Consider the following 24,005-nt stretch of genomic DNA (forward strand, 5'->3'; position numbering starts at 1 on the left):
GCGCTGATATGCTTTAGAGATAACCACCAACCCCACGCCCACGCAGGCACCAAACAGCAGCCGACAGCTCGAAATGTGGTCTTCTGAGTCTATTTTCACCAGCGACTTCAAGGGTTTTTCTCTCTTTCTCTCCCTTCGGGAGGAGGCCCTTTGCAAAGCTTTCGACAAGGAAAGATCTGGAAAGAGGAGCCTGCCGCCCATATCTATCCTCGCGAGCTCCCAGTTCGAGAGCTGTCTATCTGAGACAGTCCGTCCCGTAGGCTAACGTTCTGCATCGTTCACCTACGTAGATGAGTACATGAAATTGCTTCACGCGGAGTCTGGGGTTCAGTCGGGCTGAGCGTTTCCTCACAGGCTTGCCGCCAACTCTGGCAGAGAAGCATTTTTCCCCGTTGAAAGGCTCAGGATTAAAACTCAGGACCTTGGTCAGGCAATGCAGGCATCTTTGCTCTGTGCCGGTCCTGCCTGCGTCTAAACTCACCGGAGTCCCTTCCTTATTTCATTTATATCCCTCCTTTCTCTCCAATGGGGACATCCCCAAACCCATCTGGAAGGCGGCCACTATCCAGGAGTAAATTTATATATTGACAACATTTACACCACTGCTGAGGTGGTGCCCCCCTCTGTTTTAACATCAGGGTTGCCCTTATATTATTGGGACCCGCCGTCCTCCCCATTTTCTGTTTTTTTGGGGGGAGGGTCTGTTAATAGGTTTTTTCGGCGCCTTTATTGTACTACCGCTGTTTTAATGGGATTTTATTGCTCATTTTAGCGATGTAAACTGTTGGAGCCTATGTAAATTGTTTTATTGTTTGCTCCTCGTTGATGTTATATTGGATTTTTATGTTGTAAACCGCCCAGAGCCCCTCGGGGATAGGGCGGTATAGAAAACAAAGCAATGAATGAATGAATGAATGAATGAATGAATGAATGAATGAATGAATGAATGTTCTGTCTTTCTGCTCCCGTAAGTAGGACTGTCAGCCGCGGGTTGGGAAACCCATAGAGATTTGGGGGTCTGTCTGGGGAGGAAGGGGACGGGGGGGGGGTACAAAGTCCCCGGGGATGCCATTCCTCCAAAGCAGTCATTTTTCCCAAGGGAAAATCTGTACTCTGCAGATGAGATGTAATTATGGGGAAGCCCCAGGTCCCACCTGGAAATTGGCAACCCTTAGGGGGAGGAGCCTAGGAGGGGCGGGGCCTGGTTGCCAACTCCACAGGTGGAGCCATCTCTGAAGATCTGGGAGAGCTTCGCCTCTGGCTGTTATGTCCAAAACCGCGCTCCACGTGAACGCGAGTCCCGTTCCGTTTGAACCGGCACTCAATTCCGGCGCTTGGCGGCGGCGGGGTCCCTCCTTCCCCTTCCCGCGGCCGGCCATAGGGACGGCCAGCAGGGGGCGCCGCCGCGACTCTGTCTGAGTCCCCAACCTCGGGAGGGAGTGGAAAGGAAGGGGGGGGGGGGGGGAAAAAAAAAAGGCAGGGCGGCGCAGGCGCGGACTGGTTGGGGCTCCGCTTCCCTTCAGCCACCAGGCCCTGCGAGCTCCCAGCGGCGGCGGGAGCGGCGGGGCTGGAGAGGGGCGAGGAAGGGGCGCCGGCGCCGCCCCCGCGGGCAGGGATCGCGCAGAGCCCCCCCCACCCCCGTCCCCGGCTCTTTGCATCGCCCGCCGGGCGCGGCACCGCGCTTTGGAACCTTCGCCGCGCCAACGTTCCAAAGCGGGACCGGCAACGTTCGAAATTGGAACGTCCGCGGCGGCTGCGGCGGCTTTGTTCCCTCCTCCCCGCCCCTCCTCCCTCTCTCTCCCTCCTCCCCACCGCCCCTCCTCCTCCCCCGCCGCCCCCTCCTCCCTCCCTCGAAGCCCCCCCGGCGACCCCTCCCACCCACCCCTCCACCCCGGGCGCATGGAAGGCGCCTGAAGACCCCCCGCCCCAGCCCCAAGAAGCCCACCCAGAGACCCCGCCTTGGGAATCGGAGGCAGAGGTGAGTGGCAAAGACCTAGCCCGCCCCCCCAACCAGGTACAATCCCAGCATCGCAGAAGGAGACCCCCCCCCCCTTTAATGTGCATGACTGGGAGATAGATGCTCGCCCACCTGGAGTTCTTGTAGCCCGGGTGAGGAGAGAGTGGTCCCTTAAGTGGCTGGTCCCTGGGGGGGGGGGGGGAGGGGTACCTTGCCCGCATCCAATGCAGAGTGGTCGTTCTGTTGTGGAAAGGGGGGGGGCACAGATGTTCCCTTGCCTTGAGGACCACCCCCCCCCCCTCCCTGCCCCACCGCTGCCTCCTCTAAGATGGCTATTTTGTTTTGCGTTGGTGCTGGTGCTTTGGAGTAGGCCTGTAGTTGCTTCTGCCCCTTTCTTCCGTGTCGAGGCGAGAGGCATTTTTTTTGGGGGGGGGGGGGATGGAGAGATAAGATTTCCTGCTTCGTCGCTTGGGGTATCCAGAGGGCCCCCCTGGTGTCCTTTGGGTGGCCCCGGGTGGCATAACCAGACGCTCAAATGCGAGAAGGTATCATTTTCCTCCCTGGTTCTGGGTGACTCGATTGGATTCATTGGTTTCCTTTACAGGACATGCACAGATGAAGCTGTGGGGGTGGAAGATGGGGTCAAGACCTCTGTGGAAAGAGGGTTTCTGCCCACGTCGAGCACATCGGGTCGGTCAGTGGCGTAGTGCGCGCCCTCCGGAACCCGGGGCCCTGCATCAAGTTGGGACGAGGGCTCGGAAAGGCTGTTTGTAGTTCTTTCTCCATCTCGGAAGGGGAAACAAACAAGCACACACTGCTTTCTCATGGTCGATATTCTGCTACTTTGCACGCTGTAAGATACTGTGGGGCCGGCCGCGGCCCGCCAGATCCTTTTGGAAGCCAAAGGCCGGGGGAATACAGTGCAGCTATTGATGGCTAGAGGTTGTGATCTTTCCTTTTCTCCATTTCCACCCTCAGTGACTCACAACGGCCTGTGGACGGCCGGGCGGAGGATCTGTGCTATCTCCTCCTGCCGCTTGGCGTACGCCACCCTGGTGGGGAAAGGACGGGGAAGGTTTGATGCCCCGGGGAAGCCGCAGGTAGCCGTTTGATGGGATGAAAGGTTTAGCCAAAGGTTTTGGCGGCGGGCTGATTAAAACCATCACTCGGTTTGCGCCTGTGTGAACGCTTTCTCTGTCTGGATCTGGGCTCCACGAAGCTGGCACTCAGAAGAACAGCTGTTGAGTCGCTGAATGAAGAAAGCGCCCCTTTTCATGCATATATGTTTGCTTGTTTTCGCCGGGGGAAGGAATTGACGCTTTGTGTCGTCGAAGGCTTTCACGGCCGGAACCGCTAGGGTGTTGTGGGTTCCCCGGGTTGTGTGGCCGTGTCCCGGTAGCGTTTTCTCCCAACGTTGCGCCTGCATCTGTGGTTGGCATCTTCACTGCCCGCAGATCCTCTGAAGATGCCAGCCACAGATGCAGGCGAAACGCCGGGATTTTACATGGCTTTTGCCAGGGTTCAAAATGGCCATCGACATCTTTTGTAAACAAACTACAGCCGAACCTCGGTTTTCATCGGTTTCAGTTTTCATAGATTTTTTTTCAGTGAAAAATTTGTCTCGGTTTTCATGGATTTGCCTCGGTTTTCATCGATTTGCAGTAAGGTGCAGGGGTTTGTGGAGAAAAATCACCCAGACAAAACTGTTGCAGGCCGTGTCTGCAACTTGTTTAATGACAATGTCTTGCCCCATTTCAGACCAATCTTAAAGAGGCGTCAGAAACAGACCTCTTTGGACAGCTTTCAGGTGTGACATTGGTCCACTGGCTCTGAAGCTGGTCCTAGTGGCCATGCAGGCAGGGGCTGATGGGAATTGTAGTCCATAACATCTGGAGTGCCAAAGGTTCGCCACCACTGTCTAGTGTTATTGTTTGTTACTGATTTCAGTGTTAAACACTACGTTTATTCACCAAAAAATGTGTTTTCGGTATGTTTTTTGGAGTGCCTCGGACGGATTAATTGGATTTACATTGATTCCTATGGGAAAGTTTGCCTCGGTTTTCATCGGTTTCGGTTTTCATCGATTCTTTTCGGACGGAGTACCAACGAAAACCGAGGTTCCGCTGTATAAAGGTTTGCACTGATGCTCCCCACAAGATAGAGGAGTTTCCACGCGGCGCCATTTCCACCTATGCAGAGAGAGCCACTAAGATGTTACGATTAAAAGTTATGGACTAGTATCTAGAAGACCCTGGTTCGAATCACCACTCGTGCCACGGGTGCTCACTGGGTGACCATGTAGAAGTCAACAGGCTGGACTCTCTTTATTGTAGAATGTTCCACCTGGGTCCTAGCGCCTACCTGGCCCTGCTTCCCCTCCCCCCTCCATTTGATAGTCACTTATGAACGAGCAGTGACCTTGTATCAAAGATTATCATATCAAAAATCAACCGATTCTTCAGGAAAACATGGCTGTGCATTCAAGCAGCCGTTTGTAAGAATGCATTAAAGAAGGGGGGCATTGGCCGGTGAGCTTTGCGGGCCCGTGTTAGAGCATAGCTTGCAAAAGGAAGAAATGGGGTAAACACACAGATCTGATGTGGGGTCTGCCCCACAGCTCAGCCCATAGTCCTTGGCTTCCAATTCCAGGTGTGTTTGCCAAAGCCTTGTCTTTTGTTATGCAAACTGAGACCCCTTCCACACATGCAGAATAATCCATTTTCAATCCACTTTCAGTGCACTTTGCCGCTGGATTTTACTGTGTGGAATAGCCAGAATCCACTTGCAAACAATTGTGAAAGTGGATTGAAAATGCATTTTTCTGTACGTGCGGAAGGGGCAATGGCTCAGGTAGAGGAGATTGAACGCTGGGGTGGTGGCCGTATCGTCAGTCTATTTAGGATTTTACTATATGACACTTATTGATTTCTAGGATGGAAATAGCCACAGCTGTTATGCATGAACACGCAGAGTTGTGATGCTTGTGTTTTCAAATGTGGGTCTATTTATCAGTGCCGGGATTATGGGAATCACATCTGTGCGCTCAATCCGAAAACACGGGAGCCGCCGTTCACCGTGCAGTGTGTTCCAGACTCTCCCAAGTCCTCAAATGTGACGCGGTACTCAACGGGTTAACAGGAAACGGCGCGACAGAGTTTCAGATCTCGCTGAGAGATCTTGTCTTTGGGGAGTCACAATTCACATTTTGGGTCGTGAGCCGTTACAAGAGAGGTTTGAATTTTTTTTTTTTGCAGGCCTGCGTATCACGTGTACGTTTTTGTCTCCCCCAGATAACTTGGCCATGGGCCAGCCCCACCCATGTCGTTTTAAGGGTATAATTTGTGGATTAAATTATGGGTCTTTGTGGATCGGCTTTATGCTAACAAGGGATTCCTTTATTCGCTTGCTTTGGAGGCTGTCCCAAAGTTATTACCCTGAAATGACAATTCTCATGTACACCAGTAGTTTTCAAGTTTGAGTCAGGTTCATGGACTTAGGGTCATTTGTAGGACACTGTGTGTTTTCGTGGAACTTTCCGGAATGTGGTGTAGTGGTTAGAGGGCCGGATTTCCTAGAAATGTGATTTAGTCAAAAATGTTCCTTTTTTCTGAAGATTTTCTTCCATTTCTTTTTAACAGGAAGGCCAAATTTCTGGGGTAGACCCGAAATATTTTAGCTTTTGGCATGAGTGAAATTCTTGGTAAGATAAAGTTTGATTCACTCTGGCCCCTTCCGCACACGCAGAATAATCCACTTTCAGTCCACTCTCAATCCACTTTGCAGCTGTGCGGAATAGAAAAATCCATAGCCGTTGTGAAAGTGGATTGAAAGTTTTGTTTATTTTTCCTTGTTGACTTTACTTATTCCCCGTCTTCCTCTCCAACGAGGACCTGAAATGACTTACAACATTTTCTCCTTATCACAGCAACCCTGTGATGTTGGTTCGGCCATGTGACCAACCCGAGAGCATCCAGTGACCTTCCATGGCAGATTGAGGATTCGAACAGAGATCTCCCAGATTCTATGACTTGAAGATTTTTTATGTAAAATAATCCGCAGCGTTAGAAAGTGTGCACCGTAGACATTTGCAACTTGTTTTCACGGTTGTATTTTTGTTTACATTTGAGGCTGCAGCTAATATGCTAGCATGTTTATGGGGGTGAGACTTTATAAATACAAAATTCTTCAGTAAATGCAATGATCAAGTAGGCAACTCTCTGTAATATCGCTGCATGAGGTTGTTTCTGTTCCAGTAACACACTTCCTTTTGTTTACTACACAATTTGTGCTTTCTGTTTTCAGTGTTTGTGTCTTCCTAACACTCAAGTTTGCAAAAAGCTGAAATACATCTGCTGAAGTAGCACAGGCCATGGCGATTTGAAGCTCTCTCTTAGTGTTGGCTATATTTTCAGTTTTGCTTGTAGAAAATGGAAGTGTTGATACTTCCAGATTACATAAATATTGCAAAAATTGCAAATCTGCTAAATTGCAAATGATTCCTTTTTTTTAAAGACAGAAAAATAAGTAGAGGATGAATAAAACATAAATAATGAATGTATTTAATACCTCTTCATCGCCAGTTCCATTTTTTGGGATATAGAACCCTCCCCCGCCCCCAACTTCAAATTTTCAGGAAATTTTACTTCTCTAACTAGAATCTGGCAGACCTGAGTTCAAATTCTGACTCTGCCACAAAGGGTCTCTGGCTGACCCTCAACCTGTCAACCTCTGTTGCCTTTGCGTACCTCGCAGGAGCGTTGTGAGGACAAAACAGGAGGAGGAGAGAATTGTGGAAGAAGGGCAGGAAAAGAAATTGTCTAGCCGGGCACTACAGAATTGCAGCACAATTTGAATAAAGAAATGTAGTGAATGTTTCCATTCTGTTTTTCTTCCTATCGACCCAAAGATGTGTTCCAAAAGTAAAACACACAAGCCAGGCCTCTTCCGCACAGGCAGAATAATGCACTTTCAATCCACTTTCAATGCACTTTGCAGCTGGATTTTACTGTGCGGAATAGCCAAATCCACTCACCAACAGTTGTGAAAGTGGATTGAAAGTGCATTATTCGGCATATGCGGAACTCAGATAAATCATCTGGGCTTGTCTGCAACCGAGCGACATCCAAATGAACGTTAAAACAGGACTCCGTTGCGTTGTGCTTGGTTTTTTGCATCGGGGTGGACAGTTTCTTGCTGAATTTGCATAGAGACCTCATTTGGTCCTCTGTTCATAGGGCTAGCTGCCAATTTGAATTATATTATTTTGCCAGTATGGGGTAAGCAGATTGGTGTGGGTAACTTAAATCTGGGTGAATGCGCATGTAACCAGACTTAACGTGACCCCCTTTGGGGTGTAACTGTGTTGCAGAATAGCTCCCCATTGTCACCTTTTTGAGAATAGATGAATTGTTTAACTGTTTGAACGGTGATCAGCTAATACGCTATAGGATAGCTTTATAATTTCCCTTTCTTTCACCTTTGCTACCATAAGGCCACCCCAAAAACAAGCTACCGGCAAACAGTGCCGCGGCTGCTACGTGTTTCGTTTCTTATTTGTTTGGGAGGGTTTGGTTGCTTTTATTAGCAGTCCAGAATCGTGGTTTTAAATTTTGGTGGTTCTGTTTTTTTAGTTTGTGTTCTGCGCGTCATCTGTGCCGCGAGCCCCCTTCGGCTTGGTGCGCTCGCCCGCAACAGCTTGGCTGGTTGGCACCGCGTCTTCCGCCCATGCCAACCTGCAAATGGACAAAATCGGCCACTGCCCGCAAACTGTGCCTTCTCTGTTGTGGCCTATCTCTCTGGCTTTCCACAAAACTATGCAAAGCTGAATTATTCAGGAGGGCTTTTCTACGCAGCCAATAGGACTGAACGGTGCAAAATCACTCACAGAGTTGCTCGGATAAATTATTAAAGGCTGTAGTCTCTACTGCTGTGTACGATTCTCTCCCAGTTGGATCCTGTTATGTAACTTTGCATCCTTTCACGTGTCACTTCGACTATCTTTCTTTGCTTCAGTTCTGTTTCTTTAGATTTCTGGTTGGTTCTGCAACCGGAATCCTATTCCGTTGTAAGTCTTCTGCTGTCCTCGATTTGCGTCCGGGCCCTGTGGGCGAAGAGAGAGGGGTGTATTAACCCTTCAATCTCTGCTTGGGTTTCCTGCGTTCTTCTTGACATTTTAAAAGGCAGGCAGAATAGGTGTCTTGAAAAGAGGCGGTGTTTCAAAGGTCAGACGCCTGTGTTTTCATTTGACCTTGCAATCAAACTAGTAACCTGGGCAGATGTTTCAGAGGCCATGCAAATTGTTCTTTTCGCACCTGGTAACGTGGAGGAGGACTCTGTAACTCAGAGCGGCCAAAGTAGCTGCCATAGTGCCGTCTTTTGTTCCCGCTTCTGAAACAAAATGCAGCGGCGGCTGTGCCTGTGTGCCTGTTTCTGTTGTTTCCTGGCACTGGTGCCAGACCAGAGCGAGGGCGGCCAACGGCATCTGTCATAGTGCAGTATGGGGTCCCTTGCCCCAGGGCAGCGCTATGGCACTCGCCCATGCACACACTTCTTCCTGAGTCTGCAATGTCTATTCCCCCATTTGTTACTGACCCCAGGAATCTGACAGCTGTCATAGTGCTACTCTGGAGGAGGCAGGGCAACGTCCTGGCACCAGTGGTGGGATCCAAAAATTGTAGTAACAGGTTCCCATTGTGGTGGGATTCAAACTGTGGCGTAGCGCCAATGGGCCGGGGCGGGGCATGACGGGGTGTGGCCGGGCATTCCGGGGGCGTGGCATTCCTGGGCGGGGCTGTGGCAAGGACGCAGCCGCTGCGCCGGTCCTTGGGCGGGAAATGAATGCACGCAGGCGCAGGCTGCCACGCACCCCGGTGCACCTCCTGCTAGACTGCTTCAAGTTCTGCGCGCTACTGCTGAGAGGAGGGGCGTAACTAAGGCAAAAATCACCAATGAGTAACCCCCTCTCGGCACACACAAATAATTAGTAACCTACTCTTGGGAAACTGTGAGAACCTGCTGGATCCCACCTCTGCCTGGCACCTCTGTGTTCTTTCATCCCGCCCATTCTTCCCTCCGACGACTGTGCCCGGCCTGTGAATTGCCCAGAAAATGCTTTTGGGACTTCGATTTGCATGAGCAGAGCTCCTTTGGCAATGGGCTCAGGCTTCAGCGCATTTACATGCTCTCTGTTACAGGTGTGTTTCCTGCTTCGGCATGTGACTTAGCCCCTCATGTTTAAAGATTTGCTCGAGTGGCACGGGTAGATCAGCTGAATCAGAGCTCTTGGGAACTCGGAGCTTGGCGTCAAGCTCGGCAAACAACCACACCTTGCCCTGTGAATTGGGGGTGTGTGTGTTGTGGCAGGACTTTGTAGCGTTAGGCGAGCGCCAATCAGGCCTCTCTATAAAAACCTCCAAAGGAGGAGACTCCACCACTCTCCGAGGCAGTGAATTCCACTGTCGAACAGCCCTGACGGTCAGGAAGTTCTTCCTAATGTTTAGGTGGAATCTCTGTTCCTGCACCTTGAATCCATTACTCCGTGTCCCGGTCTCTGGAGCAGCAGAAAGCAAGCTCACTCCCTCACCAACATGACATCCCTTCAAATATTGAAACAGGGCTATCCTGTCGCCCCTTAACCTTCTCTTCTCCAAACATCCCCAGCTCCCTAAGTCTTTCCTCATAGGGCGTGGACTCCAGACCTTTGACCATTTTGGTCGCCCTCCTCTGCACCCGTTCCAGCTTGTCAATATCCTTCTGGAATTGCGGTGCCCGGAACTGTACACAATATTCCAGGCGAGGTCTGACCCATGCAGGACAGAGAGGTACTATTACACCCCTAGATCTGGACACTATGGCTCATTCTGCACATGCAGAATAATGCCCTTTGAAACTGCTTTCAGTGCTCTTTGAAGCTGTGCGGAATGGCAAAATCCACTTGCAAACAGTTGTGAAAGTGGTTTGAAAATGCATTATTTTGCGTGTGCGGAAGGGGCCTATACTCCTATTGATGCAGCTCAGAATCACATTGGTGGTGACTGGAAATATCCTGCCGTTACAGCTGATCTCCAGGTGACTCGGTTCACCTGGGAAAAATGGCCACTTTGGAAGGTGGACTCCATGACACTACACATGAGGTGAAACAAAGAGTAAAAATAAAACTCTTTTTCTGAAAAAGTTTTATTCCCCCCACCCCACACTCGAGAGTCAAAAGTGACATCCCAAAAATCCTGTTGGCTTCTAATCCAATAGTGCGATGACTGTGTGATGTTCCCCTTTGCGGCCTTCGTAGGTACCAAAATGTACAAGCGTTCGGTCAATTTCACAATTGCTTTGCGTAGCTATTGGATTTTTCCGCATAGCTGACTGGTCCCTTCAGTGTTTCCAAGTATTAGTGTGTTTAATAAGGTCAATTGCCCTGTGGTGTTTCAAGTTCCTCAATAATTTTGTCAATTACAGTTGATAGGTTGACAGTATATACTGAGTGGGCCGGGGTCATTTTTGCCCCTTTTCCCATTTTCGTTGAATGGGAAAGTGAACGTCCTTCTATTTTCTACGCACGGGGTGAACTTCCTTATATTTTCTCATTGGCGCCTCGACTGCTGTCCTCTTACTGGAGTGCAAAAGGGAAATATTTAATGACGTATAGATTTTTTTCCCTCTTTGCAGATGGTATCACGCGCGCTAAAGTCCCCACAACTTTTTAAAAACGTATGCTTTGGAGGTCTATAAAATTATGCGTGGGGTAGAAAATGTTGACAGAGAGAAATTTTTCTCTCTTTCTCACAGTACTAGAACCAGGGGGCATTCGTTGAAAATGCTGGGGGGAAGAATTAGGACTAATAAAAGGAAACACTTCTTCACGCAACGTGTGATTGGTGTTTGGAATATGCTACCGCAGGAGGCGGTGATGGCCACTAACCTGGATAGCTTTAAAAGGGGCTTGGACAGGTTTATGGAGGAGAAGTCGATCTATGGCTCCCAATCTTGATCCTCCTAGATCTCAGATTGCAAATGCCTTAGCAGACCAGGTGCTCAGGAGCAGCAGAAGGCCATTGCTTTCACGTCCTGCAGGTGAGCTCCCAAAGGCCCCTGGTGGGCCACTGCGAGTAGCAGAGTGCTGGACTAGATGGACTCTGGTCTGATCCAGCAGGCTAGTTCTTATGTTCTTATGAGGTCGGTTTGTTCAACCCACTGCCTGAGTAGTAAAGGACTTTCTTTCTTTTTTTGTTCTGTTGATTGGTCTAGTACGTTGCTGTCTAAAACTAGAGTTGGCGGGCTTCAGTGTATAGATTAGACCAGCAATCTCCAATGTCGTGCCCGTCAGCCCCAAGACACCCACCAACACCTTTTCTGATGCCCAGGTTTTAATTTTTATTCTCTCACGTGCAAAGTGGACAAACAAAACACACATAACATTAACAAACACACACAACTCCCTGCACGTCATAGACTGACTTCTAGCTACCGTATTTCATCTTTGATTAAATGTTATCTCTGCGTTTTCGTGCATTTCTAATTAAGACATTAATTCAGTAGTTATTTCTTAAGTGTACTCAAGTGGTGGCAATCTGCTGTTTTCTTTAGATTTTGAGCCCTGTCTTTCCTTCTGTACTTGAATAGATTTTCAAAAGATGTTCCGTAAAAGGTTTCCAGTTTTCTAAAAAAACAGCTTCACTGTTTATGAATATTCCATAGCTTTCAGAGTCCCGGTCTCTTTTGTTGCTAATTATCTCTCCATTTTTGTGCATAATAAAATCTTTGCTGCAGTTGTCATATGCATAACATTCTGTATTGCTTAGGAAAGTCTTCTCCCAAAATTCCCAATAGAAAAACCTCCGGTTTTTTTTTAAATGGCTATCTTCAGAATCTTTTGTACTTCCTTAAGTATCACAGTGCCCGAGTGTTATTAGAAGAAGAAGATTTGGATTTATATCCCTTCTTTCTCTCCTATAAGGGGACTCAAAGGGGCTTACAAACTCCTTTCCCTTCCCCCCTCACAGCAAACCCCCTGTGAGGTAGGTGGGGCTGAGAGAACTCCAAAGAACTGTGACTAGCCCAAGGTCACCCAGCTGGCGTGTGTGGGAGTGCACAGGCTAATCTGAATTCCCCAGATAAACCTCCACCGCTCAGGCGGCAGAGCGGGGAATCAAACCCGGTTCCTCCAGATTAGAGTACACCTGCTCTTAACCACTATGCTCTTAACCTCTAATTTCTAATATTATTAGAAAATGGTTGGGGCCAGGTGGGGAGGTTTGCCCAGCAAGGTTTTTAATTGAAAATACAATAGGTTGTGCAGGTTTTTAAAAACAAGACAGCCAGTCTGAAGGTGCTCGCGGGCTCGTCAAAAAGGTTGTGCCAAGCTCTCGTAGCGCCCTAGTTCAAGCCGGGTGCCATCCTGCATGTGAGCAAAGCATCCATTTGGCAGATTCCAGTGTCTTCTCAGCGTTTTGCTGTTCGAGTCCTTGGACCGGATTTCTCCGAGTCTGTTTACAAGAAATTAAATTACCTGCCCATTAGGCAGAGTCCAGATTTAATTTCCAAATGGCTTGGAGATGGGAGGTCCGCAGAAAGATGCTCCGTTTTGCGCCGATCCCATCGCTCTGGTCTCTACCAGACAGCCGTCAGAACTAGCGCATCCCTTGAAAATTAACTGTAAAGCTTTGTCCTTGAAAAGTTACACCCATTTTTTGTTCGGAAAAAAAAATCACCTTAAATATTACTTCAGCTGTGGGGCTCCCTTGCTACAGCTTGGTTTCAGAAGGAACAGGAAATTGTCATTTGGGGATGTCCAAGCAAGCACCAAAGGATCCTGGGATTGTGGACACAATCCCTGAACACCTCCCCCCCCCCATGTTTTCTAATGTTTGGGGCACACTGTCATTTGCCATGATATCTGAAATCGGCAAACCGCGGTTTACGCTTTCCCAGCAAACCGAGGTCTCAAGCAGCGGTTGATTTCTCAGTTGGGAATACCGGTTAGCAGAGCAAAAGCAAGCGGCCCCTATTTTTCGGTTTTGCTTTGTTTGCAGATTTGTGCTGGGTCAAACAATATGCTATTTGGCATACGGTGAAGGGGGAGGGACGGTGTGTCTACCTTGCCTAAGCCCCCAGCCCCTGTGTTTCACGCGAAGGATATTTTCTTGTTACGTTTGATGCAATACTGCTTTGTAAACTACAGGTTATATACTGTTATTTACCTTTTTTAAAAAGTGTGTAACTTCAGTGCCAAGAAGAAGAGGAAGAAGAAGAGGAGGAGGAGGAGGAGGAGGAGGAGTTTGGATTTATATCCTCCCCTTTCTCTCCTGCAGGAGACTCAAAGGGGCTTACAATCTCCTTGCCCTTCCCCCCTCACAACAAACACCCTGTGAGGTGGGTGGGGCTGAGAGAGCTCCGAGAAGCCGTGACTAGCCCAAGGTCACCCAGCTGGCGTGTGTGGGAGTGTACAGGCTAATCTGAATTCCCCAGAGAAGCCTCCACAGCTCAGGCAGCAGAGCTGGGAATCAAACCCGGTTCCTCCAGATTAGACACACGAGCTCTTAACCTCCTACGCCACTGCTGCTCTTAAGTGTGTCTTCAGTGCAGGCAGAATTTGAACCTGGGTCTTCCAGATCCTATTTCGATTGTTGTAGTCCTAGCTACTTTTTGGGATAAATTCCTCCCACATCAAATGAGGCCGCCGGATCATGTACTAGGGTGGGTGGAGCAATAGTTGCACCCACTTGATTATGGGTACTAAATTCTTCTCTTCCCAGATTTGTTCTGTGTTCTCAGCACGTTCACACCCACCCACCCCACCCCTCCCACACACATATACCAACGGCTTATGCTCTTTTTGGGGTGAAAGATCAGAAACCTTTTCGTTCGGGTGATTTACTTGATTTCTAAACAGCCTTAGGGAGACTTCAATCAGACTCTAATCAGATTGATTGAATAAGAAGAAGATAAAAGTTTGGATTTACATCCCCCCGTGAGATGGGTGAAGCTGAGAGAGCTCCAAAGAACTGTGACTAACCCAAGGTCACCCAGCTGGCATGTGTGGGAGTGCACAAGCTAATCTCGTTCACCGGATAAACCTTTACAGCTCAGGTGGCGGAGCGGGGAATCAAACCCGGTTCTCCAGATTAGAGCGCACCTACTCTTAACCACTGCACCGCGCTGGCTCTAAAACGCCTAACAAGCAATGCAATACAGCTAGGATTACAAAAAGTAGACATCATGCGACGGGTATCATACGCAATATGTCGAACAATGCAAAAAGAATGGAATGTCCAAAGTCAAAAATGTTATCAGTCGTATTCCGAGCCGGGAGCAGGTGGACTGTTCTCTTCCAAAGCTGTCTGTTCTCATTTTATTTTAAACCATCTGCATATTTCCCCCCCTTCGTTTCCCCTGCATTAAGCCATCTTTCCTCCTTTCTGAAAATGCATTGTGTGTTTGTGTGTCTAATTTCAAGTGGGTCAGCAAGTTTTGGACTCCAGCATGAAGCATTGGCTTGAACCCAAGGGAAGAGATATGTCAGAAGCCGGGGGGGAGGGCGGGACGGGGCCGTGAGATATTGTGCCTCCAGTCCAGTGGGTCTGGTACCTGCATCAGAACTGTGGATCTGGTGATTCTCTTCCAGGGAATTGGAGCACGCTTTGCTACCCTCTGTGGATCTCTCCAGGAGCCGGCTGGATCGAACGCTTTGTAATTCCAGCTTATCTCATCTTCAGCTTTCTCCCCCAAAGGGACGAGGGGATATCAGCGGAAAGGGGGCTTCGGTCGGGAGCCTGGCGGTTGTCATGCGTCGCTGTGGCGGTTACATAACGCAAGATGCTTCTCGGCTCCTGCTCTGGGCTTGTAAGTCCCTCTCTCGTTTCTCGCCGCCCCCCCTCTTCCAATCCTCTTATTTCTCCCGGGCCGCTAGAGATTTCGTCCATAATTCAAGCGCGTAGAGGGGCTGTTGGCCCGGCCCCACGATGCAGTGTTACAGCCGCACGGAGGCGAAGCCTGTGCAAATTATTCGTCCGGGTTTGCTTTTCTCCTCTTGGGGGAATGAGGTTTGGGGAGCTGGTAAAGGGGGCCTCCTGGGACCCCCGAGTTCTGGGACTTGTTTGCGAGAGGGTGGCGTTGATGCCTATGGGTAAGGGAGGGCGTCTTTTGGAAATAAATTTGACAGTTGTGTGACAGGTAGCACGGGATCTGGATGGCAGGGGGCCGCTCGGCAGGCGTGGTTTTGCTCTGGAGTCTGCCCCCCCATTGTGGGGGAGGGCAAGGTCACCTTTGTCTTGGCAGGTCAGGGGGGGAGAGGAATTGGAAGTGGGAAGAGAGCCGAGGAAACGTGGCGGCCGCGTGTGCATGCGTGGAGCAGCCATGGATTGCGCGATACCAACGACGCATCTAGCCAGATGCAGTTTTACCATTTGTTGTGGACAAGACGGGGGTACATATAAAATCTCAGGGATTGAGGTGGAAAATATGTGGAAATTCCCTACCTTGTGGTCTTTCCTTCCAGGTTTCTACCAGAGAGTTTCCTCTCTATTCCCCGTTGCTTAATTGACTCTCAACAGCATTGAGCATTAAGTCCCCTTTGGTTAATTTAGATTTGGGGGGCCATACCTGAGGTATCCCCCTGATGCGTAGAATTCCCTGCCGTGTCTGTGGATGGGGTGTTTTTATGAATGGCCCTTTTATGAATGGCACTGGGTGGGGGGGCACCTGCTTTACTACAGGACGGTCGATTCAAGACGAATGAAAGGAAATGCTCCTTTGCTCTGAGAGCGATTGGCTTGAGGGATTCATCTCTTTTAGTAATGGCTAAGAGTCGAGTTGGCCAAGTCAGTCCACACAAGCAGGCTCTGACAACCAAGTGGAACCTCCATGTTCAAAGGCAGTGTACCTCTTCATCCCAGTGCTTGAGGAGCTACAATTAGGGGATTTGCAGCAGTGGCGTAGGAGGTTAAGAGCTGGTGTATCTAATCTGGAGGAACCGGGTTTGATTCCCCGCTCTGCCACCTGAGCTGTGGAGGCTTCTCTGGGGAATTCAGATTAGCCTGTACACTCCCACACACGCCAGCTGCGTGACCTTGGGCTAGTCACAGCTTCTCGGAGCTCTCTCAGCCCCACCTACCTCACAGGGTGTTTGTTGTGAGGGGGGAAGGGCAAGGAGATTGTCAGCCCCTTTGAGTCTCCTGCAGGAGAGAAAGGGGGGATATAAATCCAAACTCTTCTTGGGGGCCCCTGTGCTTTGCTTGTAGGCCTTCTGGGGGCATCTGGTTAGCTGCAATGCGAAACCGGCTGCTGGACTACGTTGCCCGTCGGTCCGATCCTGCCGGTCTTTTCTTCTGTTTCTTTCTGCCTGGATGATTTTTCTACCAAATCTCAGGTGTAGGAGCTGGTTGCAATGGACTCTGTAGTGGTAGAAATGTACTCTGCACGTGCTCCACCTGTAAAAAGAGCTAGCATGCTGCAGTGGTTAAGATCAGGTGGATTCTAATCTGGAGAACCGGGATTGATTCCCCATTCCTCCACCTGAGCGACGGAGTTTTATCTGGTGAACCAGATGTGTTTCTGCACTCCTGCTGGGTGACCTTGGGCTGGTCACAGTTCTCTCAGAACTCTCTGAGCCCCATCTGCCTCACAAGGTGTCTGTTGTGAGGAGAGGAAGGGAAAGGAGCTTGTAAACCCCTTTGAGTCTGCTTACAGGAGAGAAAGGTGGGGTATAAATCCAAACTCCTACTCCTTCCTCTTCCCCTTCCCCTTCTCCTCCTCCTCCTCTTCCTCCTCCTCCTCTTCTTCTCCTTCTCCTTCTCCTTCTTCTCCTTCTCCTCCTCCTTCTTCTCCTCCTCCTTCTCCTTCTCCTCCTTCTCCTCCTTCTCCTCTTCTTCTCCTCCTCTCCTTCTCCTTCTCCTTCTTCTCCTTCTCCTTCTCCTTCTTCTCCTTCTTCTCCTTCTCCTCCTCCTCCTCCTCTTCTTCTCCTTCTCCTCCTCCTCCTCCTCCTCCTCTTCTTCTTCTTCTCCTCCTCCTTCTCCTCCTCCTCCTCCTCTTCTTCTCCTTCTCCTTCTCCTTCTCCTCCTCCTCCTCCTCTTCTTCTTCTCCTCCTCCTCCTTCTCCTCCTCCTCCTCCTCCTCCTCTTCTTCTCCTTCTCCTTCTCCTCCTCCTCCTCCTTCTCCTCCTCCTCCTCCTCCTCCTCCTCCTCCTCCTCCTCCTCTTCCTCCTGTCCCAGCTTCTGGTCACTGATGCTGAATAGGTACCAGGGCTGTACTGTTTTTTGAAACATTTGCTCCTGGCCTCTGTCCAGCGATTGCTGTTTTGGGTCTCTGCCTCCTGTTGGATTTACTAATTCATACCCTCTCCCTCCATAAAAGATAAGATCCAGTCTGCTTAGGTTATTTTGGGATTGTCGCCAGTTTTGCGTCCCCATTCACAGACTGTGATTCATTCATTCACTCTCTCTCGCAGGCTTTGGGTCTAGACTGCGATTCATTAATTCGTTCATTCATAGATGTATTCTCCCAGGGTGTGGAATTAACAACTTCGTTCATCCAAAGTGTGTTTTTAAAGGGAAAAAAATCCTGACGGTTTAGAAGCCGCCGGCCAGCCAACTTGCTGCGAACTCTTCCCCGCTGTTTATTTGTTTTTGGTTTACTCGGCAAGTTAACTTTTTTGGAAGGCTTTCACGGCCGGATTCAACTGGTTAGTGGTGGGTTTTCCGGGCTGTGTGGCCGTGGTCTGGTGGGTCTGAGAGACTTCTGAGAGGACTCTCCCAGGGATCTGCAACCTGTGGCTCTCCAGATGTTCATTCATTCATTCATTCATTCATTAATTTATTTTATTTTTATTTATTTATTATACTTGTATACCGCCCTCCCCCAGAGGGCTCAGGGCGGTTAACAAGATATTCAAATAGAGCACGAAATAAAATCAATGAATCCCATAATTAATTAAATAAATAATTATGGCTCTATACCAGTGGTGGTGAATCTTTGGCACTCCAGATGTTATGGACTACAATTCCCATCAGCCCCTGCCAGCATGGCCAATTGACAGGGGCTGATGGGAATTGTAGTCCATAACATCTGGAGTGCCAAAGGTTCACCACCATGGCTCTATACACATTAAAACCAAACCCCATTAAAACGCAGCGTCCGAATACCAAACACAACAGGCTACAATTGGACTACAATTCCCATCAGCCCATGCTGGCAGGGGCTGATGGGAATGGTAGTCCACGGACATCTGGAGAGCCGCAGGTTGCAGACCCCAAGGCTTTCTCTCTTTTAAGGAGCCTCAAGGAGGCTTATAAACTCCTTTCCTTCCTTTCCCCACAACATGGGCTGAAAGATCTGAAGAAGTGTGACTAGCCCAAGGTCAGTCAGCAGGCTTCATGTGCAGGAGGGGGGAAATAAATCCAGTTCATCCGATCAGAGTCACCTGCTTATGTGGAGGAGTGGGCAGTCGAACCCAGTTCTCCAGATAAGACTCCACCTGCTCTTAACCGCGACACCACGCTTGCTCTCAGTTAATTTCTGGTGCTGATTTTGCCCTTTTCAACGGTCGCATCCATACCAGTGCAGGCGACATAGAAATATTCTAAATAAATTAAACATGGAACTCCCCGCCCGGGGAGACTTTCCTGGCATTTTTTAAAATTTTAAATGTTTTCAGGAGGAAGATGAATATTTATTTATTTATTTATTGGTTAGGTTTATTTACCGCCCTCCCCCCGGAGGGGCAGTTGCCTCCCGGGTTTCTGTTTGGCAATGAACGTGTGCTGAGGATCTTTTGTTGGGGAATTTCTGTCCTCGCTCGGAGCTCGCCGAGTTGCCACTTACCCTGTTTGCTTTTCTGGCTCTTGTTTGACGGCTTAAACGGCTCCGCAAACGGTTCGCTAGGGAACGGCACGCAGGCCCCGGAATAACGGCAGCTTTTGCAGCGCGTGGAATATGGAGGGAGAAATGTGACAACTTTAATTATTATTTTTTAAAAACTGAAGTCAAGAAGATTCTCAGGCCCCTTCCGCACATGCAGAATAACGCACTTTCAATCCACTTTCACAATCGTTTGCAAGTGGATATTGCTATTCCGCACCGCTTCAAAGTGCATTGAAAGTGCATTATTCTATGTAAGAAGTAAATTTAGAAGTAATAATACTATCCATGATAAAATATTAATGTTATAATACATATCTTGTAGAAAGTAAATCCGAAGTAACATTTTAAGTACTACTATCTTGTAAAGCATGGGTGAGGGGCACTAAGGGGTGAGGGGTGGTAGAGGGTATTAAATGGATCTATGGATCTATATATGTATGGGAAAATTCAATACTATATTGCATTTTATGTATGATTCCGGTTGAGCACTTATATCATTTGTTTTGTAAGTTTAGCCTTTTTAAAGTGTATTAATAAAAACTTTATTGGCTTTCAAAGTGCCAGTTATTCCTGCATGTGCTTGGAAGGAAATTAGGTGAAGAGGAAATTCTAAAAGCGTTCACACCGTTGCATTGTCCCGATAGATGCTTGCATATGAGAGCCCCGCCTCCGACCATCCACAGTTTTGAACTCAGGTTTTTGTTTTGTTTTGAATTATGGGGGGAATCTGAATTTATTTCAGCAGCAGAAGACCCCTTGCTTTCTGCCTCCTGCACGCATTGAGCTCCCAAAGGCAACCCTGGTGGACCACTGCGAGTAGCAGAGAGCTGAGACTAAATGGACTCTGGTCTGATCCAGCAGGCGTCAGTTCTTATGCTTCCTTATTTCGATTTGGCAGAACGGGGCAGCGGTAGAGCCCTAGCCCTGCCTCACCAACAGATAGCCCCATTCAGATCATTTTAATTTTTGGTTGCGCTTAAAGGGGAACCTTTCCAGACGGGCCTCTCTACATGAGAGAAGAAGGTTTTCAAGAAAGCCTCGTGCCACACTGGGTCTTCATTTGGCATAGAGCCGACGTGTGTCTTTTCACTGACCGCTCACGTCTGGCCGTGGGTGGCAGGGGGTGTGAGTTTCGGCACATGTGCAGAATTTGGCAGAGGTGTGGAACACAAGTTGTATACGCTTTTGGAAATCGTTAAAGGGGAAGCCGATTGGAAGCCGAGAGACCCCCCCCCTCCATTTCTCATAGGCCGCTTCCTTTCATTCATAACCTCCAGCTACTCAGCTGAAATGCACCAAAAATACGTGATGTGTTAAGTGCCATCAAATTGCTTCTGGAAACGACATAGCGGTAACCCTATAGAAAACAAAGTCCTCCCAAAACATCCCTTATTGTTAACAGCCTATAAGTTCTCTGGTCTTGCAATAAGAAGAGGAGGAGGAGGAAGTTTGGATTTATACCCTTACACCTTTCTCTCCTGTAGAGGAGACTCAAAGGGGCTGACAATCTCCTTTCCCTTCCCTCTCCTCACACTACAACAGACCCCTTTACAGTGGGAGGCAGAGTGGAGGCTGAAAGAGTTCAGGAGAGAACTGTGACTAGCCCAAGAGGGAGAATGTAGGAGTCTTGGCGAGGAAATACATCTGGTTCACCAGGATAAGCCTCCACACCACTCAGGTGTGAGGAGTGGGGAATCAACCCCCGGTTCTCCCGCCTAGAAGCTACCTGCTCTTAACCACTACACGCCTCTGGTTTCCTTTATCATATTGGGTTTTCTCTTTCTCTTTCTGCCTTCAACTTTTCTTTTAGCATTATTGTCTTTTCTACTGCCTCTTCTCATTATGCGCACTCAATAATGGACATCAGGAATCTTAGCACTTTCGGTCTCAGGAGAGTGGATGAAAGAACCGGCTGAGCTATGAATGAAGGCTCAGAAGGAAACATGGTGGCAAATTGGGGTCATTTTATCCTCCCAAAATAATTTTCACGAGGTAGAGTTAGTTCGGAGAAGATACCTGCAACTGGCGGGACGATCACCTTGCAAGTTCCCAATGCAGGCTGAATGGAGTTTCAAAACCCAGGTTTCCCAGATTTTTGTCCAATAGAAGAAGAAGAGAAGAGTTTGGATTTATATCCCCCCTTTCTCTCCTGTAGGAGATTCAAAGGGGTTTACAATCTCCTTGCCCCTCCCCCCTCACAACAAACACCCTGTGAGGTAGGTGGGGCTGAGAGAGCTCCGAGAAGCTGTGACTAGCCCAAGGCCTCCCAGCTTGCGTGTGTGGGAGTGCACAGGCTAATCTGAATTCCCCAGATAAGCCTCCACAGCTCAAGTGGCATAGCTGGGAATCAAACCCGGTTCCTCCAGATTAGATATACGAGCTCTTAACCTCCTGCGCCACTGCTGCTAGAGAGCCACGAAGAGACCCTCAACCTGTCAACCTCTGTTGTCTTTGCGTACCTCGCAGGAGCGTTGTGAGGACAAAACAGGAGGAGGAGAGAAAATTGTGGAAGAAGGGCAGGAAAAGAAATTGTCTAGCCGGGCACTATAGACTTGCGGCACAATTTGAATAAAGAAATGTAGTGAATGTTTCCATTCTGTTTCTCCTCCTATCGACCCAAAGATGTGTTCCAAAAGTAAAACACACAAGCCAGGCCTCTTCCGCAAAGGCAGAATAATGCACGTTCAATCCACTTTCAATGCACTTTGCAGCTGGATTTGACTGTGCGGAATAGCCAAATCCACTCACAAACAATTGTGAAAGTGGATTGAATGTGCATTATTCGGCATGTGCGGAAGGGGCCTAACCCTTGCACCATACAGCCCTGAAACACAACAGTCCTGACATGCAGCCTGTTCCTTAGCTGTTCTGTGTGGTGCCAGACATGAAAGATAAAACGCCAGGCGTGAAAAATAAAATACGAATATGGTCGTCGCTGGTGTGAGATCTTGCATTTTGCCCGGAGGAGGGGAAAGGAGTATAAAACAGCCTTTCAAGGGGAGTCCCAAAAAGCAGAATAAGTTTAGAAGCAAGGCCTTTATGAGTCACGGCTCTGGAATATCCCGTTTGGGACACACGGCAGCTCAAAAGCGGTGCTTTTGTGTGTGTGTGTGTGTGTGTATGTTTGTGTCTGTGTGCTCACCCCCCTTTTTCAATTAGTTCTGGCACTAAAATGCCTTTTTGGCTCTATCTGCCGTTCCTCCTTTCTCCCTGAGCTAAAAATAGACCCAGAGAAGGAAGGAAGAGCTATTGTTTAAAAAAAAAGGAGAAAGAGAGAATGTAAAAATGGAACTTCCAGAGGCCAGCCGTATTTCGCTCGCAGCTGTTTTCCTGAGGGCGTATTGTGGACTGGGCCTGCCTCCCTTGGCTGAGCCGAACCTTATTTGGATTGTGGGTTCCCTCCCACCAAATACCCAATTCCAGCCCTCTTTGTGTTTTGAGTCTTTTCTTCCCTTCCAGAGGCTTAAAGCAGTTTGCAGGGAGAAGCCCTTCCACCAACCAAAGACACTCATTCAGTGGGTATACAAGACAGGGGCTTTTCTGTGGTGGCCCCACCGTTATGGAACAGCCTCCCCACGGAGGCCACCTGGTCCCCCCTATTCTCAGTCTTTAGGTGGCGCCTGGAGATGGTTTTATTCAGGGATGCTCTGATTAACTTGGTGGCAGTTTTGAAGAAGTGTGGCTTTAAATTGTGTGTTTTGTTGTTGCGCCTTGAAATCTGCAAGGTGGAAAGGCGTTGAAGAAATGTTTTAAATAAATAAAAGTAAATCAATTCTCCAGAGAGACTCAGAGCCCGTCCCCGCCCCCAACCCTCTGCCACTAAAATACACATTGGGAGATCCACTGGAAAATCCGTCAACCCTTGGAATAGGCTACGCTCTGTTTCACATAAAGATGTTAGTAGATCATAGACTCCTTTGCCACAGAACATAGCATTCTGGACCTTCTTTGTTGTAGATCTGCTAACCTCTGAACATAAAAATGAATAATAATTCTCATATTCATTTGGACTATATTCTAATGCGGAAGCATGCAATTTTCTCAACTGCTGCACCTCAATGGACTGAACTGACATCTTTATGTGAAACAGAGTATAATCAAGAATTTCTCCCTTGTGCCAACGCAGCTGGTGATATGACCCACAGTTTGCAACACCGCAAGTGTGACGTTGATTTTTTTTACTTCCTTTGTGCCCCACCTTTCTCCGTAGCGGGGTTATTTATTTATTTTATTTTTTAATTTATTGTTTAATCCTATATACCGCCCTATCCCCGGAGGGCTCTGGGCGGTATCAGTCTCCTCTTCTCCATTTTATTCTTACAACAACCCCTGCGAGGTAGGCTTGGCTGAGAAGGTGTGGCTGTGCCCAGGTTACCCAATGAACTTCTGGACTGATACTCTAACCCACAGATGTCAAACTCGCTCTAACCCACAGATGTCAAACTCGCTCTAACCCACTCTAACCCACAGATGTCAAACTCGTGGCCCTCCAGATGTTATGGACTACAGTTCCCATCATCATGCTGGCAGGGGATGATGGGAACTGTAGTCCATAACATGTGGAGGGCCGCGAGTTTGACATCTGTGCTCTAACCGCTCCACTATGCTGGCAGTCAGAACCAACAGAGCCTAGGGAAAAGCGGTTTCAGAACAGTGGGCTTACTCATGTGTAAGTTGCTCCCCTCTGCTAATCGAAGGTTGTTGGCAGCGAGGACTAGCGCAGGAGAGCCAGGCGGATCCTCGGGCGACCCGCTCACCTCGTAAACTAAGTTTCCCAGCCCAGCCGAGTTGTGAGAAAAAGGTGCGGCGCCCCGGCTGACTCAGGGAGATCAGGCTGGAGATTAATCGTGCAAAGTTCGACGCAAGCGACCGGTCAGACGCGAGGATTGCGAATGGCCTCTTTGGCCTGGCAAAACCCTGAGCCCTTCGGAACTGCGCTTCCGGACCTGCGCTTCCGGACCCACGCCGTGTTTGGGTCTGCTTTCCGAGCCGTGGGTCTTGCGAGCCATAAACCGAAATGGCTGTCCCAGCACGCCTCTCCAGATGTAGGTTTAAAAGCGACCGTCGTGTTCGTCACGAGGTAGGCCGGCTGTTCTGACCACTGTCCTGTTTGGGCGGTGTTTTGGTTGGCTCCGGTATCCACCATCCCAGAGGCCTTGGCTGCAAAACCCAAAGCCTTCCAGCGCAGCCAGATGTGG

At 48.9% G+C, this 24,005-nt stretch overlaps 1 protein-coding gene across 2 annotated transcripts in view; it reads left to right on the forward strand.

The window, feature by feature from the left end:
• Positions 1 to 1,481: 1,481 nt before the first annotated feature.
• CSK (C-terminal Src kinase) overlaps positions 1,482 to 24,005 on the forward strand; it is a 65,108-nt gene continuing 42,584 nt past the window's right edge. Inside the window, exon 1 of one of the 2 annotated variants that reach the window (XM_048481794.1) lies at positions 1,482 to 1,978. Coding sequence is in view for 1 of the 2 variants with exons in the window: in XM_048481793.1 (XP_048337750.1) it covers positions 14,768 to 14,794 (27 nt within the window). In the remaining variant the exon portion in view is untranslated. Of the gene's footprint in view, positions 1,979 to 14,653; positions 14,795 to 24,005 lie in introns of those variants that run through there. The other variant, XM_048481793.1, reaches the window with a different exon arrangement.

The sequence above is a fragment of the Sphaerodactylus townsendi genome, linkage group LG17, assembly GCF_021028975.2.
Source record: "Sphaerodactylus townsendi isolate TG3544 linkage group LG17, MPM_Stown_v2.3, whole genome shotgun sequence".
Lineage (NCBI taxonomy): Eukaryota > Metazoa > Chordata > Lepidosauria > Squamata > Sphaerodactylidae > Sphaerodactylus > Sphaerodactylus townsendi.